The sequence below is a fragment of the Acomys minous genome, assembly GCF_964271855.1.
Source record: "Acomys minous genome assembly, chromosome: 2".
Classification (NCBI taxonomy): domain Eukaryota; kingdom Metazoa; phylum Chordata; class Mammalia; order Rodentia; family Muridae; genus Acomys; species Acomys minous.
This window is the reverse complement of record NC_140484.1, coordinates 31,997,877-32,016,339: the sequence shown is the minus strand read 5'-3', so window position 1 is coordinate 32,016,339 and position 18,463 is coordinate 31,997,877. Positions and strand designations below refer to the sequence as shown.

At 39.0% G+C, this 18,463-nt stretch overlaps 1 protein-coding gene across 8 annotated transcripts in view; it reads right to left on the bottom strand.

Annotated features, from left to right (window-relative positions):
* RFX3 (regulatory factor X3) overlaps nt 1–18,463 on the bottom strand; it is a 268,083-nt gene that overhangs the window by 76,844 nt on the left and 172,776 nt on the right. For all 8 annotated transcript variants that reach the window (XM_084769883.1, XM_084769882.1, XM_084769881.1 and 5 more), the window contains one exon: nt 15,629–15,887. In XM_084769883.1, the coding sequence (XP_084626009.1) occupies nt 15,629–15,887 (259 nt within the window). The remainder of the gene's footprint in view (nt 1–15,628; nt 15,888–18,463) is intronic.

Here is an 18,463-nt window from a genome sequence, read left to right as displayed (position 1 = left end):
TTGCAGGATTCCCAGCTGATGCCCCTACAAGTCCAGGTTGTCAGGAAATGAACCCCTCTACGCTGCCTACTTTCTGATTTTATCTTATTTTCTTGTATGCTGAAGATCGCTCCCAGCCCTTCTACTGGGCTATATATGGTCCCCTTAAGCCAGTAGGGGAGCTAGTAGCAAGGAGCTCTGGGAAAGGTGGCAAAATGGCAAGGCCAAACAGGTCCAACCGCATCCACCAGGACAGAGATACTGGTGGCCTAGAAGGTGTTGGTCCTTCATAATTTATTCCTACCAGATAACAAATTTTGAGAATATAATTGAAACTGGGAGCCCTGTACGCAGACAGACAGAATATATTTAAGAACAGCTATAAACCAGTACAGATGTTCTCATTGTTTACATTTTCCCTGAACTTAACTTCTACTAAAAGAGAAGTTGTAGTGGATATAAACACGCTTTTGTTTTGATCCCAAGTGTGGGATAGGTATTGGATGTAAACATGTTTTTGTTTTGAGCCCAAGTATAGGATGGAGAACAGACTTGTAAGAGAGTAGGTAGGTGATGTTTATCCACTTAGAAGCCGAACCAGTTTAGGGAGGGCCTTGGTTTTTGCCAGTTGAAAAACATCTTAGTAGCCAGGCATGGTGGCGCATGCCTTTAATCTCAGCACTCAGAGGAAGAGGCAGGCAGACCGCTGTTGAGTTCAAGGCTAACACAAAGAGACCCTGTCTCACAAAAACAAAATAAAAAACAAAAAACAAACAAAACAAAAACAAGAAAACTATCTTTACATACATACATACATACATACATACATACATACATGCATACATACATACATACATACATGCCCCAGGCTGCAGTTTCAGGTTCCAGCAGCAACTTTGGTGGAATTGTTGGTCTGTTGAAATCTTGGTGACTACACCAGGGGAGTTGCTCTCAGGAACTGAATTTAACAAAGTTTACTTTTTTTGTTTCCATAAATCTCTCTTTTTTTTTTTCTATCTAGGGTAGGTGGGTTAGGAAGGGAGGTATAAACATTTAAATAACCCCAAATAAAGTAGGATTGGAAAAGTTGGATCTTACAAGAAGTATTCCCTTGTGAAAAACATGAAGAAAGTGTTCTAGGGAGCAAGTAAGATAGGAAGCAAAAAAGCACAAGGTGTGCTCAAATTAGGGAACGGGAAATGAACGCAGCATATCTGTGACAGAAAATTAGATGGTTATTGTGATGGATGATCTTGACTGTTAATGTGACTGTGCTAAGAAGCACCGCAGAAGCACCTAGGAGAGGAAAGTACACCTCTAGGGGTCGCTGTGAGGCTTAAGTGGGAAGACCCACTCTAAATATAATGGGTATTCCAGGTTGGAAGATCAAGTAGAGCAAAAGAGGAAAACAGAGAGAGCTTCCACAGACACAGGCAATCTCTTTCTTTTCCTGTTCACTATAAGGTGGGCTGCTCAAGCACGATCTTGCACACATGATTGAATGCCAGCGCTCACAAAGAAAGCCAGGCATGTTAACTCCAGTGTTGTCTGGAGTTGAACCTGGAGGATTACTGGGTTTGCTGGCCTCTGAGCTAGCTGCAGGTTCAATGACAGTTTCAAGGAGTAAGGTGGAGAAGGATATAGCAAGACACCCATGACATTCTCCGGTCTCTGTGGGAACAAAAAGCACCCACACTTGAAAACACACGTGTGTATATCCCATACATATAAACCACAACAAACACACAGCAACAACAAAATTGAAATACAAAAATAAATTAAAAGATGCTATGTGTCTTGCATCTGGAAAGTAGGGTACCTTGAGAGCATCTGAGGATTGGCCGTTCTAAGGGGCAAGAGTGGGAAAGTTTCAACTTAGTTGAGAGACTTGAAAAGACAACTCTAGTGGCCGTTGCTCCACAGGACTGCCTAGGAAAGAATTTCAGCTTGTATTTAGCCATCCAAGTATTTTGAAGCTCCTGGAGTCATAGTGCAAGAGACTCAAGCTGGTATTAAATTTCAACGCTGTTCACATGACGCTAGTTTTACAGACATACAGAAAGAATATAAGAGTTCCCGGCTTGCTCAGAGGTTAAGAACACTGGCTGCTCTTCCTGAGGTCCTGAGTTCAATTCCCAGCAACCACATGGTGGCTCACAACCATCTATAATGATATCTGGTGTCCTCTTCTAGCCTGCAGGCAGAACACTGTATACATAATAAATAAATCTTTAAAAAAAATGAGTTCAAGAGCATGAAGATTTTATACAGATTTCAATGGAAGGCTTGGTAAGCTAGACAAATAATATGTGTCAGAATCAGAATCCTGCAGATGTCCCCTGAAGGGGCAAACTTTGGGAAGTAGTGAGCATGAAGATAAAATGGAGACTCCCTGAGAATATGATAATCTAGGAACATCAAATGTCTGTGGAGGAAAGCTTCAGTCAATGAGTAGAGTCAACTAAACAACAACAACAACAACAACAACAACAACAACAACAACAGGGCAGTGAAGACTGCAACGTTGTAGGGTCAGGGCTGCCCAAGTGCTTTGGGGCTTACGTCAGCACACAAAGTCAAAGATGGTGGAGATGGAGGTCTAGAACTTACTGCTTGCCTTGTTGGGTTTCAGATGTGTTTTGGTCCTATCCCTCTTCTGTGCTCTATTTCCTCTGTGTAGCTGCATGCAGGGAGCAGCGCCCCTGTTAACATCAAAGCTGACTCTCAGCCAAAGACCTTGCCTTTAGTCTCAGAGACTTAAACTCCTGAGCAATCTTGGAACTATGGACTGCAGAGACATTTGTAGACTAGATTAATAGCCTTTCATACTAGGAGGTAGTCATGCGCTTCTGGGGACAGGGGCAGAGTGTAATCATTTGAATATGAAATGTCCCTAGAGGTTCATGTGTTGAATTCTTGTTTGTTAGCTACTGGAACTATTTTGAAGAGCTGTGGGAATGTAAAGGGCCAATGTGAAGGCGGAGTGTGGGCTCTTCAAGGCGCTGAGTGGCTTCTGATTGCCCATTCACTCTGCTTCCCGGCCACCACAACGCAATTTACTTAGCCATAAGCTCCTAGCACATGGGACCAGCCAATCACGGCTCAAAACTTATAATAAATCCCCCCTTGTTCTCTTTCTCCTCTCCTTTTAGGTGTCTGTGACAGCAACAAAATTTGACTTGTATAGTCACAAATGTAGTAAAAATGACCATGTGGCAATAAGCACACATATGTTTGGGTTTTTTAGCTCAAGAAAAAAAAAAAGGTGACACATGAACTTTTGTAAGGCAGAAAATATATTAAAGTGTATCAAATATGCAAATGTTATAGTAAACTAGAACAGCAAGAGAATATTTTGTATATTTCTAGGAATTGGGATTTGGAAATCTGAAGAAGGAAGGAGATAAAGCATTTTCTATCCATCCAGGATGACTAATAATGAATTCAGCACTGCTCCTCCAAAGATTCAGCCACACCCCAAGGAAGAACTTGAAGTGGACACGATATTTGTCATCTAATGAGAAGGAGAGATGGCACAGTCAACACACAGCTCAAAGCTTAGGCTGAAAACACTTTCATCACCAAAACGCACCGCCTTCCCAGAGTCGGGCATGTGGTGGCAGTCTGCAAGAATGCAGAGCCAGCGCTGGAGAGATGGCTCAGCGGTTAAGAGCACTGACTGCTCTTCCAGAGGTCATGAGTTCAACTCCCAGCAACCACATGGTGGCTCACAACCATCTAAAATGTGATCTGATGCCCTCCTCTGGCCTGCAGATATACACGTAGGCAGAGCACTGTATATGTAATAAATAAATAAATACTAAAAAAAAAGAATGCAGAGCCATACTACATAACTCAGAATGACAATGACAACAGCATCAATATCCAAAAAGAGACATCGGAAAAAGACCCACCTGGGTTTTGAGTGGAAGAGGACCAGAGTGGAGAGAAAAAGGGCCAATGAGGCTTGGATGTTAAACTGCATTTTTATTCTTCCCTCATACTAAAAAAAAAGAGATCACTAATGGATTCTTTTAAAATAGTGCCAATGAATTGGAAGTAAGGATTCACTGTTACTATTCTCACCTATAATTACTGCGTTCACTGCCTTCTAACAAAGAAGAATGGCTCTAATGGGACGGCCTCGTACTTTGCTGAGCTGCTACCATACCTTAGTGCTCTACTCAGTGACTGAGAAGGTTAGAGGAGATCAGAGCCCTCTGAGAATATTGGAGGCAAATGTTCATTTGCAGAATGAATGGATCCACAAAGTAGGGTGCTACAGAGAGGTTTTCTGTGACTATGCTTTAGTCACAGAAAATATGATAAGTCTTTAATTTCTTCTGAAAGTCTTCAGTAAAATGGGGCTAAAGAGCTGGCTCAGCAGGCAGAGCACAACCTGCTATTGCAGAGCATCTGAGCTCAGTTCCCAGCACCCACGTCAGACAGTGCATGACCATCTGTAACTCTACTTCCTGGGATCTGATGCCTGATGGGCTCAATGCATACACATGGTACACAGATATACAGACAAGCAAGATAATCAAACACATAAAATCAAATACCTAACTCTAAAAACCATAGTCAGGATACACATACCTCTGGTCTATGTAACCAAGGCTGGATGAACACAGGATTTATTTTGGAGCAATCACAGTGCCAAGGAAGTAAGCCCCCGCCTGACAGCAAAAGTGAGGTTTTATACAATTCATACAACACATAAACACATATGTGCACATAAACACATTCCTGTACATCTATGTAAATGGGATACCATAAACAACTGAACAATTATATCCTATTATTTATGATTTTCTTGATTATTAAATTGATTTTTTAGTCTTTTGTCTCATTTGATTTTCCCCTCACAAAACAGGATAGGCATATTTTCATGTAATATGTCAACTTGCATATAAGAAAACCGAGGCTCTCTGGACCTGAAGGACTGTCATGAGATTGCATGGGCACTGGGTAGGTAAGATTGGAAATTTATCACTCTTAGAGGGTATAAATTTCTTTATATCCTGTTAAGGTTTATGTTGATTGTCAAATTAACAGGATCTGGAACCAACTAGAAGACAAGCCTCTGGGAATGCCTATAGGGGATGGATCAAGATTAGGTCAGCCCTTGGGCATGCCTATAGGAGACAACCTAGATCAGGTTAGCCCCTGGCTATGCCTTTGAGCGAGCAGCCCCATGGGTTGGGAGAATGGACTAAGTTAAAATGAGAAAGTTCCCTCTCCTGCACTCTCACCTGAGTGTCCCTCCCCTTTGCTCTGTGGCTGTGGGAGCAATGTGATCCTATACCTCAAGCTCCTGCCACTAAATCTTTCCGGACAGAACGGAGAGTGAGTCAAAATAAAGCCTTTCTTCCTTAAGCCACTTTTGAGCCCTCAGATGCTGTATGTAGAGCTTTATGTGCTATCCTACTGGGATCTGGAAGATAAGGATGCTTGGCAGAGAAAGATGGGCTGGGGAGAAGGCTCAGTGGTTAAGAGCACTGGCTGTTCTGGGTTCAATTCCCAGCACCCACATGGTAGCTACAACTGTTTTTTAACTCCAGTTTCAGGGGCTCTGAAACCCTCAGAAAGATAAATACAGGTAAAATACCAATGCACATAAAATTAAATAAATTTTAAAAGAATAATTGAGAGAGAGAGAGAGAGAAAGAGAGGCAGGAATAAGAGAGCCCTAAATCATAAGGTTTCAAGAGGAAGAAAGACTATATTGGTAACTAGAGACTATTAAGCCCATATGCTGAAAAGGAATATGACTTTATTCTACTTTGATACAGAAAACTTAAACAGGGCAAAATTTAAATTTAATGGCTAACGCATTTGTGTAAGAAATTTTAAGTCAAGATAGCATTCATTTCCCAGCATGGTAATTATTCACCATTTGCATCTATGTTGACAGTGAGAAAGAGCCGCACAGGGCTGGAGAGATGGCTTAGAATTTAAGAGTATATCCTACCCTTGCAGAAGACCTGAGTTCAGTTCTCAGAGCGCATATCAGGCAGCTCACATCACGAGTAAGTCCAGCTCCAGGATGTTCTGACTTCCCTGGCCTCTGTGGGAACCTGCACTCCTGACATACACCCCTACACTGACCAACTTCATAACCAGAGTAATAAAATGTAAATGTTAAACAACAACAACAAAAACAAGAAGGTCTGTCTCTGACTCTGTTGCCTACCTTTGCATCCCTTTCCCTAACTGGGCTGCCTTGTCTACGATCAATAGGAGGAGACATGCCTAGTCTCCCTGTGACTTGATATGCCATGGTGGGTTGATATCTATGTGAGGACTCTGCTTTCTGAAGAGAAGGGGAGGAGGGGTGGATGGGGGTGAGAAAGGGGCTGGGAGGAGAGGAAGTTGTGATGGGAATGTAAAGTAAATAATTTAAAAAATACAATTCGACAGCTATTGGTTACTGATAAGATGCGAGTAAGTCTTTGTAATACCAAAAGTCAGAATCTATGTTAAAATACAAGAATATTTATGAAATGCATATATGTGAACATTCAATAAAACATTGAAGAAAATATATCTGTCAAAGAGGGGAGGATGGCCAGGTCCTTTCTTAGGGTGTTTGCCTCACCCAGCTGATTCCCTACAGAATAAAAGTAAAGAACCAACCAAGTAAATATGTTTTATCAGAAGAAAAAAGAAAGAACATCTTCATTATTGTATGTAGTCTATAGAAGCACTGCAATGGCCATAATTACTGTAATTGGTGAGACCTGCAAATTCTCACTCTTGCTATAGTCACTAAGTCTGAGTCTGGGAATGGGGCCAGTGATGCTCCCCAGACTATATTCTCATGTTTGAGGAACACTACACTAAAATGCAATCAAATGTTGTTTTCCCCTTTGCAAGAGTCAGACTCTTGCTACTACTGAAGCAGTATGAGTAGGCAAATGCCCTATTTAAAGAGAGACTTTGAAGTCTAAGTACTGTTTGGCTTTGTGCTTTTTTTTTTTTTTGGGGGGGCAACTTTCAACTTACATTAGCAAAATTACTAGAAGATAACCATAATTTTGGTGACTCAAAAATTGATCAAATAAAAATTTTGAAAGTTGAACATTATAACTTAAAATTTATATAATGAGAGATAGGGTAAAACTAACTGAAATACTTTCAAAAATATAGTCTGGGGTATTAACTATGGATTTGCACTCTTGTCTTAGAGGAGAAGCCTTCAGTAAAGGAGCTAGATCCCGTAACACGTTCTATGGAAACACAGTACCAGGTTATAAAAATGACTGTCAAAGAGAACAGTAAAGAAAACAAATGATCTGCCTGTCATAAAGTTCTTGTAGGTTTCCAGGACCCTGTGGGTCCTACTATTTCCCCATTCTTCCATGCTACTCTCACCTAAAGTCTCAATAGGATGTCCTCTCCTCTGACCCACTTTCCTTGTAAGTAAAGTTTTTCATGGTACGTATCCCTTGGACTAGTATTTTGATATAAGTGAGTATATACCGTTTGTCTCTTTTTTGCTTCTGGGTGAACTCACTCATTATGATAATTTCTAGATCAATCCATTTGTCCACAAATTTCGGGAATTCCTTGTTTTTAATAGCTGAGTAGTATTCCTTTTCTGACCACGTCCCCTGGATGGGTAGGCCTGGCGGCACTCAGAGGAGGGATAGCAAGTTACCAAGAAGAGACTCGATATTCTAAGAGCATATATAGGGGGAGGATGTCTCCCTTAATCACAGACATAGGGGAGGGAAGAATGGGAGGAAACAGGGGAAGGGCTAACAATCGAGGTGTAATACGAATAAATTAATTTAAAAAAAGAATTAAAAGAAAACAAATGAGAAGGGGGTAGGATTGTTCAGTGCTATTGAGAACACACACTTTAGCATACATGTGACTGTTAGTCCAAGCCCAAGAAAACACACACACACACATACACACACAGTGTTCCGTGAAATATTACAAATACGAAATAATGGGGAAATTCAAACTTAAATACACAAATACAAATACAAAATGTTCACTGTCAACTCAAAATCCCGGATAGGGATTGTTTTGACTTTTTAATGAAATATACACCTTATTTTCATTCTCAAAGCTTGCAACAGTCTAATCGAGGAGGGATCAAGGTGTAACTTCAATCTTATTTCCTCAGAGCCAGTCACTTTTTTACTGTAAACTGTAATTTGTTCCCACTGTATCTGCTAACGATGTTTACATTTAGACTTATTGATGCCAGTGTTTGAAGCTACCTCACAAAATGTCTTAAACTGGTTTCATCTGACTTTCTGTAAGTTATCAGATACAATCATGTCATCTCAGACTCCAGCTTTTAAATTTACCTTTCATTTTCATTTTTGTTGCCATCTCTTCCTCAATTGCACCTTCCTGTATTTTTGAAAGCACATAAAACTTAACCCTTGCTATGTGTGGCAGCGCATGTGTGTAATCCTAGCATTCAGGGCTTTGAACTCAGAAGATCAACAGTTGGAAACCATCTTGGCTACACAGCAAGTATTTGTCTCAAGATATTAAAAGAGATGTGATCTTAACTTTCTTTCTTATAAGTCAAATGGAAAACTCACTAAACATATGCCAAAACACTTAAAAGGAATGTGTACTATTATTTTTAACAATCTGTGGCTACATACAAACCCTCTAGCCTATGAAATTTACTGCAGTCAGAGTCAAGCCTTAGGTACATAACCACAAAATACAGGACAACAAAGGAGCTACTTCTGCACACAGCAAACACAACTGTAGCTAGGCACTCAGCAAATGCAGTCACACTCTGTGTTGTGGAAGCTGGGCACCTGAGAAAATTCTCACAAAAGAACTGCTAATTACCCATATGCATGTGATACACTTCCCCACTAACTTGGGGAGAAGTATTAAACTTTTATGGGATCAACGCTGACTAAGATGTTATAGAAAACAGTATGTTTTAAGTATCACCAAGTTTTTAATGAATGAAAGATTTAGTGATTTTTCCCTTTAAAGTTTAGAGTAGTTTCAACTAGTAAATTTGAACTTTGAGTACAACAGGCCACGAGGGACACAACATACTTTACTATTTACCAGATTTAATTAATCTTTATAATTCATTGTTTCTATGAAGTAAAATGCTATTTCTGGAACATTACAATATACTTATGTTTTTGAAATGATGTTCCAATATGAAATAAGCTAGTCATTACTGCAACTTCTTTAAAAATTCAGGAAAATTCTGTCTACACAGAAGCCTGGAGGCTCATCAATCTGTCTTAATCTTCTGGTTTATCAGGATTTTTAGGAGTGGAATACCCTAAGCCTTACATGCAAACTTAACTGCGTCTGGCTCTTTCTGCTTGAAGCTGGATGGAGCGTGGATGGACGGATGAAGACTACAGGCCAGCCTAAGTCCCATGTTGTTAAGTACTTTAAAAACAAGGCACCCAACCCTTTAGTCAGTTTATGCTGTTGTGCTGGAAGCAGAAGACTCCATCTATTCTGTTTGCAATTTCATTTGAAGGCTCAGTTTGCTCTTAGCAACAGAGAAATGTTAAGATAATGCATGCTTTGCTCAAATAAGTATTGTTTTCCTAAGTACTTAAGCTGGCTAGAACACTAAAACATTTTTATACAGTAGGAAATCAGACTTATATATAACCATACATATTCCCACATTTAAAATTATCTTATTCCCAATTTATTCTTACATAAGAGAAAAAAATTTGATGATATATGACTACATTGTTTTATATACCTTAAAGCTATAGCTTAAAGGTCAATATTAAATATTGTGTGTGTGAAAGATAGATCGACTCTTCCACTTATGTATTTATTGAACCATTTCTAGAATGAAACTTAAAGACTTGGCAGCACTGACTGCTTCTGAAGACAAAAAAGGTCAAAGGTCAGAGGTAGTCATAGCATGCATGTTATTTGACATTTTCAATGTACAATTTAAGAACAGTTGAACTCATATAAAATTAACAGAAATTTTGAAATAAAACAAATTGCCATTGCTACAATACCCACAAGGGAATAAGATAGCAAGTTTTTGGAGGAAGTACAATACTTATTGTTTTAGAAAAACTTACACTGAATTTAAGTATACTTAAAGCTCAGAAAAATGAAAAAAGAGCACCTACAATTATAAAATGAGTCCTTAGATTTCTCTAAATTATAGAAATTAAGCTAAATTTTATTCACATAGTAGTAGGCAGCTGCTGGTGCTTCCTCTAAATAGTTAAGGGATATTATGTTTTACATTAATTAGAAAAGATATGTAATATCAACATATTCAACACAAATTCCTTGTGTTTTTTGGGCAGGATCTAATTTTGCCCAAAAGCTTTTAAGTGTATATAAATAGTATTACATGTAGAGCCTAAAATTAATTTTATATCAAAGTCTTAAAATGCCTAATGCAAACTATCTAGTTAAGAACAAAAAACTATAACTAATTATAAAATACAAATATTACATAACAAAAGAATGACCAAGGTTCTTAAAAGTTTATTGCTATTTACTGTCTAGAAAAGTGTAAGATATAATACGTTGTTATGAGCACAAAAATATCACTGCATTCACATTTTTTTTTTTGGTTCTGCAAATGAAAGTTGCTTCAATTTCTAAGTTAACAATTCTACAACTGAAGAGCTAGTGATACAGTCAGAAGGAAGGAGTGGGATGAGCCCAGACTCCTGACAGTAGCCACCCCTGAACCTTAGGCTCTATAAAATAGCAACGACAGATGACCAATTTCAACTAAATAAAATCTAAAACACTTATTCACAATGCAACTTAGCTGAATTTTGACAAAATTTAATCTTTCTTAAAATTCGTAGTATCAGCAAAAAACGTCTTTTATGTATGTAATCTTTTATATAAGAATATGTATGTATAGGTAGCAACATATACATATATAATTTATAAAGGTATGGGCTCTTATTGACCACATGATACAGTAAGTAAAAGATAGCATTTTTATAAAATAGGAATCCTGATAGTTTATACCATAATATATTTGTTACCATTATCACAAGCCAAATGTGAGATATTAATCACCTTAATAAAGCCTTTTGTCATTTAAAAATACATTTTAAAAATTTTTATATGCATTGGTGTTTTGCCTGCATGTATGTCTATGTGAGGTTGTCAGATATTGGAGTTGCAGACAGTTGTGAGCTGCCGTGTGGTTGCTGGGAATTGAACCTGGGTGCTTTAGATGAGCAGCCAGTACTTTAAACAATTGAGCCATCTCTCCAGCCCCCTGTTTAAAGTTAGGGTGACTGTTCAGGCAGCAAACTGTATCTGTCATTTTTTTCATTTTGGAAGCAGCTAACCTGCACTTCCTGTCTACTTAGGTAATTAATTTTATTTCATCTCAAGTCTCTAATGGAGTTGAAGACCATATAGTTTAGTTTTACAACTAAGCTTAGTTGCTTACGGGTTAAGATGTTTTTAAGTCTAGATAGATGTTTTAAGTTGATAGAGATGAGATATTGAAGATATTGATTTACATTCAGAATTTTAAAAGATAGGAAAGATGTTTCCTTCAAAGTTGCCAGCTACAAATAGCCAAAACACTATGATTGTAACATTTATATAATTCCTGATTGTTTCATAGTTCTTCTTGCTGTATGTAGTTTATTGTATATATGTATAATAATATAAATGTATATGTAAAAAAGAAAAATAATAAAAAATAATAGTTATAAAGCTAAAGTAAATTATACTCAAAAGAAAAGTTCTGCTAATAACCCAGAGATGACTGCAATGAAGCAAAGATGATGACAATAAACATGTTCTAGGTGAGGCAGTGTTCCAGGAGATGATCTTTGATTTTTCTCTATTGTGGTTTTTATGTCAAATCATCAGCCTTCTTCATTAGCATGCCATAAGAAGCTCTTTTCACATTAAACTTTCCTTAAGACATGCTGCTATTCCTAATAGCTTTAAATGAAAATATTTCTGTACAGATGCAAGTGGATTGTACAAGAGCATCATCAAAGAAGGCACTCTGAGGACCAAGGTAGGAGCTGCTAGCCAGGAAGTAAGTCATGGTGCTCAGTTGTCTTCTGACGGCATCATCGATGAAGGCACTCTGAGGACCAAGGTAGGAAACTGCTAGCCAGGAAGTAAGTCATGGTGCTCAGTTGTCTTCCGACATCATCATCATCAATAAAGGCATTCTGAGGACCAAGGTAGGAACTGCTAGCCAGGAAGTAAGTCATGGTGCTCAGTTGTCTTCTGACATCATCAATGAAGGCACTCTGAGGACCAAGGTAGGAACTGCTAGCCAGGAAGTAAGTCATGGTGCTCAGTTGTCTTCCAACGTGTCTTAGCTTGTTTCCTATCAGCTGACTGGAGCGGGTTAATGATGCACTGTACTCTTCTGTTCTTCAATAACGGCCCAGTTGACTACAGGTGTCCCTTATTTTCCAGGAATGTTCATCAGATACCAGATGTCCCTTACATAAGATATGGTAGTAATGATAGTAGCGGTTTATAACTTCCCAGAACACTCTGTGTGTACTTTCTTAAAAGAAGAAGAAGATGGAGAGGAAAGAGGAAGAGGAGGAGAAGAGGGAAAGAGGAGGAGGAGGAGAAGGAGAAGAGAGAGCATGTGCATGCACATGAGCATGCATGTCCACATGTGGAGGTAACAGAGCAACTTTTGAGAGTCTGTTTTCTTTTTCCACATGTGTGTCCTTAGGACTGAATGCAGGTCATCAGATTTGCTGGGATATATATTTATCCACTGAGCATTGTCACATGCCTGGCTGTTTATATCATCTCTATACTATTTATAGTACCTATAACAACATAAATATGCTACAAAAATTTAATATGCTACACTATACCATTTGAGGGACAATGCCAAGCAAAAAGTATGTACATGTTGATCAAAATTTTTTCTTAAGTATTTTCTGTTAGGTTGGTTGAATTCACGAAGGAGAAGTTTGTAGATGTAGAGCAGTGACTGTATTTTCTGCACTAGGCATTTTGGCTAAAACATCAGCACTTCCTACAGTCAGATATATTACTCATGATACGCATTATAGGCACAACTAGACCAGCCAGAAAAACTGAACTTAAATGTCAGAGAGCATATGGCTCAGTGTGGAAAGACACACTTGAATCTTGACCAACAATAAGTTGCCAGACACTGCTCACATATATGCCTTTCCTAAAGTTCTATGGTGACTGAAAAAACAAACAAACAAACAAACCAACCACATGGCAGCAAGAAAGTCCCCTGGTGACTCAGCACCCACTAACAGCATGCTGATTTCTAAGATTCAAAACAATAAAGAAATGTATTGATCTTCAGCACTTGGCAAGGGGAGAATAGTAGGGAAAGTTTCAGAGCTAAATAACACTTATTGAGATGGGATGTAAATCAAATATATAGCTTGGTAATTTAAAGAAACACAGCAAGCACTGGCAGATGCATATACATAGGTTTGGATACTCGTAACTATCATATGGCTTTCAATGAGAGTTCACAGATATAAATTTTCTCTTCATAGTCAACTTTTATATACTTTGTCAAAAGAAAGTATTAATGTATAAAAAAACAACCCACACCTCAAATACATCAGACTCATAACTCCCCTGAAATTGGCACTTTAAGTGCATACATACACACACATTAAAAATAGTTCCTACTATGCCTAGTTGCTATATCTCAGTTATTTGTAGGTTTGCTTGTCAAACTAATATAATAGTTTGTAATAATAGAAACTCTAGGAGTAATGTCATCTTGCATATCTATAACTATATTTTAAAATGATCTGAAATATAATACTTAGTTAATTTGGCAACAGAGCTTATAAAGTAAGTAAGCATTAATCAGGTTGTTACTGGGGATATTTAGACTGCTACAACTGGCAAGAAGGCAAATGGGAATGGCTTCAAGAGATTAATAGGGAAGGATGGGGGTCAGAAGATGGCAGCCCAACATGAGAGAGTGGGTGAGACAAGAGAGACAGTACACAGGCCTCGGGAAGTAACAGGTACTTTCCTTACCAGCGGAAATGGCACTTGCTGTATATATCAATAGGTAATTTGTAAACTACTGAGACCATCTTCTTTTTGTGATAAATATAAATTTACTGTTTTATTTATATTTCACAATTCTTTGTAACTTATGATTTTAAAGATAGAAGCAAGTCAAGAAATTATTTAGTATAGCATGTTGTTTTACTGACAGAGTAACATGACTAAAGAGGATGTGGCTGATAATTTTATTTTGCAATCTATATAAACATTTGTATGACTGGAAAATTAAGAAATGTAAAATTATCAAACACAAGAGACAATACATATTAAACATGCAGAAAATATGTTAAAAATGCAAAAAGAAAAAAACCCTTTCCACTCAGATCAGCTGTTTTGATGTTAGAAAAAAATACTAAATTAAAAGTAGAAGTTTTAAAATTTGATTAGGAAAAGGGCAATAATTATGACAGTATTATTATTACAAACACATAGAGTAATGTAAAGTAGATAGAGCATCTCAAAGAAAACCCATACAGTAAAAAATATAACCTTTTACTGCTACCATTTTCTCCCCAATTCACCACTCCCTCTTTTCAAGAACAAACATAATGAGAAAAGTGTGCATGTAGTTCATTCAAATACCAGAACTACAAGCCCACCTCTTTGCAGATCTAGGGGTGGGACTCAGGACTCTGAACATACTAAGCACTGTCACAATGCCACTGAGCTACATCCCTGGCCCAACCAGTACTATTTCCTATGAATCAAGTAGGAAGTTTGTCCCATTGCTGTTTTGTCTAAGATGGTCATTCACCCTTTTACACATAGTTGAGGTTAGAACTTGGTGATATCAAATGGTACACACCTTTCTGCATCTCTGACAGAGTTTCAACAAATTAATATACTGACATGTCATCCTTCTTTGTCAAAATGCATATTTACATTTATGTATGTAATGCTTGGCAAGTGCTATATGAAGCTGTGTCCTCACTCTGTCATTTGCTCATAGCTGTGATCAGCACCCACCCAAGGGTCTCACATACGAATCGCCTGTTATCAGTGCTTCCCAGAGTCTTCCTTTGTGACTCTGGTAAATATACATGGCAACACATCTCGTTCTGACAGGGTCACACAACACAGCCCAGCCTGGCCTCAAACACACAATCCCTACGCCCCTACCTCCCATGAGCTAGGAAGACAAGCATGTACTTGCACAATTTTTTTATAATTAAATACTAATACACACATGGCTTTCTACTGTAAAAGCAAACCAGCTTTTAAAATGTATTAATTAAAACACAGTACAGGTGCTATAGTCCAGGCTGGCCTTGAATTCACAGCAATCCCTCTGCTTCAACCTGTGTGTGCTAAGACTACAGGCATAAGCCCCAAACATGACAGACATGCATTAGAAAACCTAAGTTATCTGAATCTAACTTTCTATTACTGATAAGGACTTCCTGCTTCCTGCTTCCTGCTTACTGAGTTAGGACATACACGCCAGCAATGTTCCCCGTAATGCTACCTGTTACATCCCATAAAGTGCCAGCCTATGAAAACTGCTTCGCACAGTTAGCCCCACTCAAGTCTACGGGGTTTGTATCTCTCCATAGGGAGAAGCAGTACAATGGAAGCCAGGGAAGCTCATGTAAGTGAAAACCCAAACACTTACTGTCGCTGGGGAGGCCCGGGTTGTGTGCGTCACTGAATGACCAGAATTCTCCATCGAGTTGCCGATCAGATAGGTTCCTCCGGAGCTGCTGATGAGCTGCCCTCCTGTGACGCCCATCTGAATGCCACCAGTGCCCACCATGCTGTGGGAGGACACCACAGTTGTCACCTGGGCAGAACTTCCTTGAGTGTCAAAGTAATTTCCTCCAGTGTTTTGGCTGTACATCTGTGTTTCTGTGTAGGGATAAGTTGTTGTTCGGCTGTGGAAGACGAAGAAAAAGGAGAAATTTACTAGCTTGCTCATATCACGATTGTTCTCTTTAATACAAATGTATTTAAAAATACATCATCACTGTACAGCCTTTGAAACCTGTTCAATTTTTTTATTTTTCCATGAAATATCCTACCAATCGTTGGATTTCCCTTACAAATTAAATATGTTTCCTTAAGGAGAACCTTAACTTGTTTTGTAGTGTATTTACCCTCTATAGAAACCCTTTCCAATTCATGAATTAGGCAGTTCTCTACAAGAAATGCACCAAGCCAATTCTTTCACTTAAAACTTCATGTATGTGCTAGTATTAGGAAGGCTGAGATGTGCAACAACCAGGGAGCTGGCTGACAAGTCAACCCTTCAGGTCCTTGCGCATCGCTGGATGGACAGTGCTTAACCTTCATATCTGATGACGCGTCTATGGATTCCTCCCCTCACACCAAAAGGATCTTGAGCTGAAACACTACACCTCTCTATTTGGTGACTGTCCCCTTCACACTTTGCCTATTCATTAATGACTGCGCCAGCTCTTCATGTACTTACTTTCCACTTCCCCCAAAAGTCTGGTCAAGCTCCTGACCTTAGCCTTTCAACGAAATGGCTTTTAATAAGGTCACTTGTGACCAAATGTAAATACCAGGCTAAAAGGCTCCTGTCAGCCCTCATCTCTCTCTGACCTATCTGCAGAATGACACTGCTGACCACTCCATGCTGCCCTTTTCTACTTTGTCTGTTCTTATTAAGCTTATCTGATTTTTTCATTTTCAGTTGATGACATCTTACATTATAGGATGCTTTTAGAATTCATTTTATTTTGTGACGTGGAAAAGCTCATAAAAAGTTACAAAACTACAGAAATATAAAAACATAGAAACACTTCACCCGTTTATATCTTTAAAAACCCACATGATAAGCTAGCATTGCCAGTTCTTGCTATTCTCTAATTCCACCCCCACACGCGGCCGAGCCTGACTGGTGGGCGGGTATCATGCCCTTTTGGCATCAACTACTTAGGGCCTTCTTTTTCTGTGGCGACTCATTTCTACTGTTTACATTCACTGTTCCCCCTCAAGTCCCTTTTCTAATCTCCATCCTCCTGCCTCATTTTTGTGGTTTTTGCTCCTTTTCTTACTTAGATCATGGGCCCTTACCTGACACATGTGCTCATGCTAAGCTATCACAGAGGGGACTTTCTTTTCTAGTTCTAATTCAAAAATTTTAACATCTGAATTTCTAATAACCAACAGCTATTTCTAAACACCCACACGACTCATTGAACACAGAGATGTCGAGCTGGTGCCCACATGGAGCCTTGATCTCTATGCTCTGGCTTTGCTGTGGGAAGATACTCTGTAGGCTACAAAAAGAGAGATGTAAACACTAACCCAGCCACAGAGTCTTCTTTCTTCCAACCAGTCCTGCCTGCATTATATGCTGGGCAATGGTGGCACAGAACTTGAAGGGAGTAAACCAATCAGCGTCTTATTTGACTTAGGGAGTATTCATGAGACAGAACCCATACCCAACACGGCTTAGGCAACCAAGAACCAGAAACTATATTGCCCAGAAACCCGGGGTAAAACTAACAATACTGGTATAAAACAAAAGTATCAATAAAGCAGCTCCTAATGATATTTTGCTATCCTCATAGATCAGTGTCTTATTTAGTGATTATCAGAGAAACTTCCTCCTGCAGCAGATGGGAACAGATGCAGACACCCACAGCCAGACATTACACACACACACACACACACACACACACACACACACACACACACACACACAGAGAGAGAGAGAGAGAGAGAGAGAGAGAGAGAGAGAGAGAGAGAGAGAGAGAGATGTCCTTGGAACACACAGCTCTAAATGGGATGTGATCATCAAATCCCTTCCCTTAGAGCTCAGGGAATGCTCTTGAAGAGGAGGTGGGAGGAGTCTAAGATGGAGGAAACCCGGAGGACAAGGCTCTCTGTGTCACCTGAGCAAGGCTCACATGAACGCAGATACTGAAGCAGAAAGCACAGGGTTGACATGGGTCTGCACCAGCTCGTCTGTGTATATATTACAGATTTCAGCTTAGTATTTTTGTGGACTTTTGAGTGTGTGGATGTGTAGGTCTCTGATTTTTGTGCCTGCTTTGGGGGCTCTTTTCCCTCTGTTGCATTGCCTTGTCCAGCCTCGATGTGATGGCTTTTGCTTTACCTTATTATATTTTATGTTGTTATATTTGGTTGTTACCTTTTAGAAGACTATTCCTTTTAAATGAGAGACAGAAAAGGAGTGGATCAAAGGGGAGGGGAGAGGGGAACAACTGGGGGAAGTGGAGGGAGGGAAACTGTAATCAGGATATAGTAAATGAGAAAAGAATCTATTTTTAATAAAGAGGGGAAAAAGGAAATCTGTGCTATGTGAGCCCCTTCAAAGGTTCTTATTTTTCTCTGTCCTTCATCAGGGCACAGAACAGCACCTCTACCTCCAGTTCTTGCCCTTAAAGCTAATGCTTCCCTTATACTGAAACGCAACCTAAGAATTTTCTTTTTAATAAAACATGAATTTCTACAATTG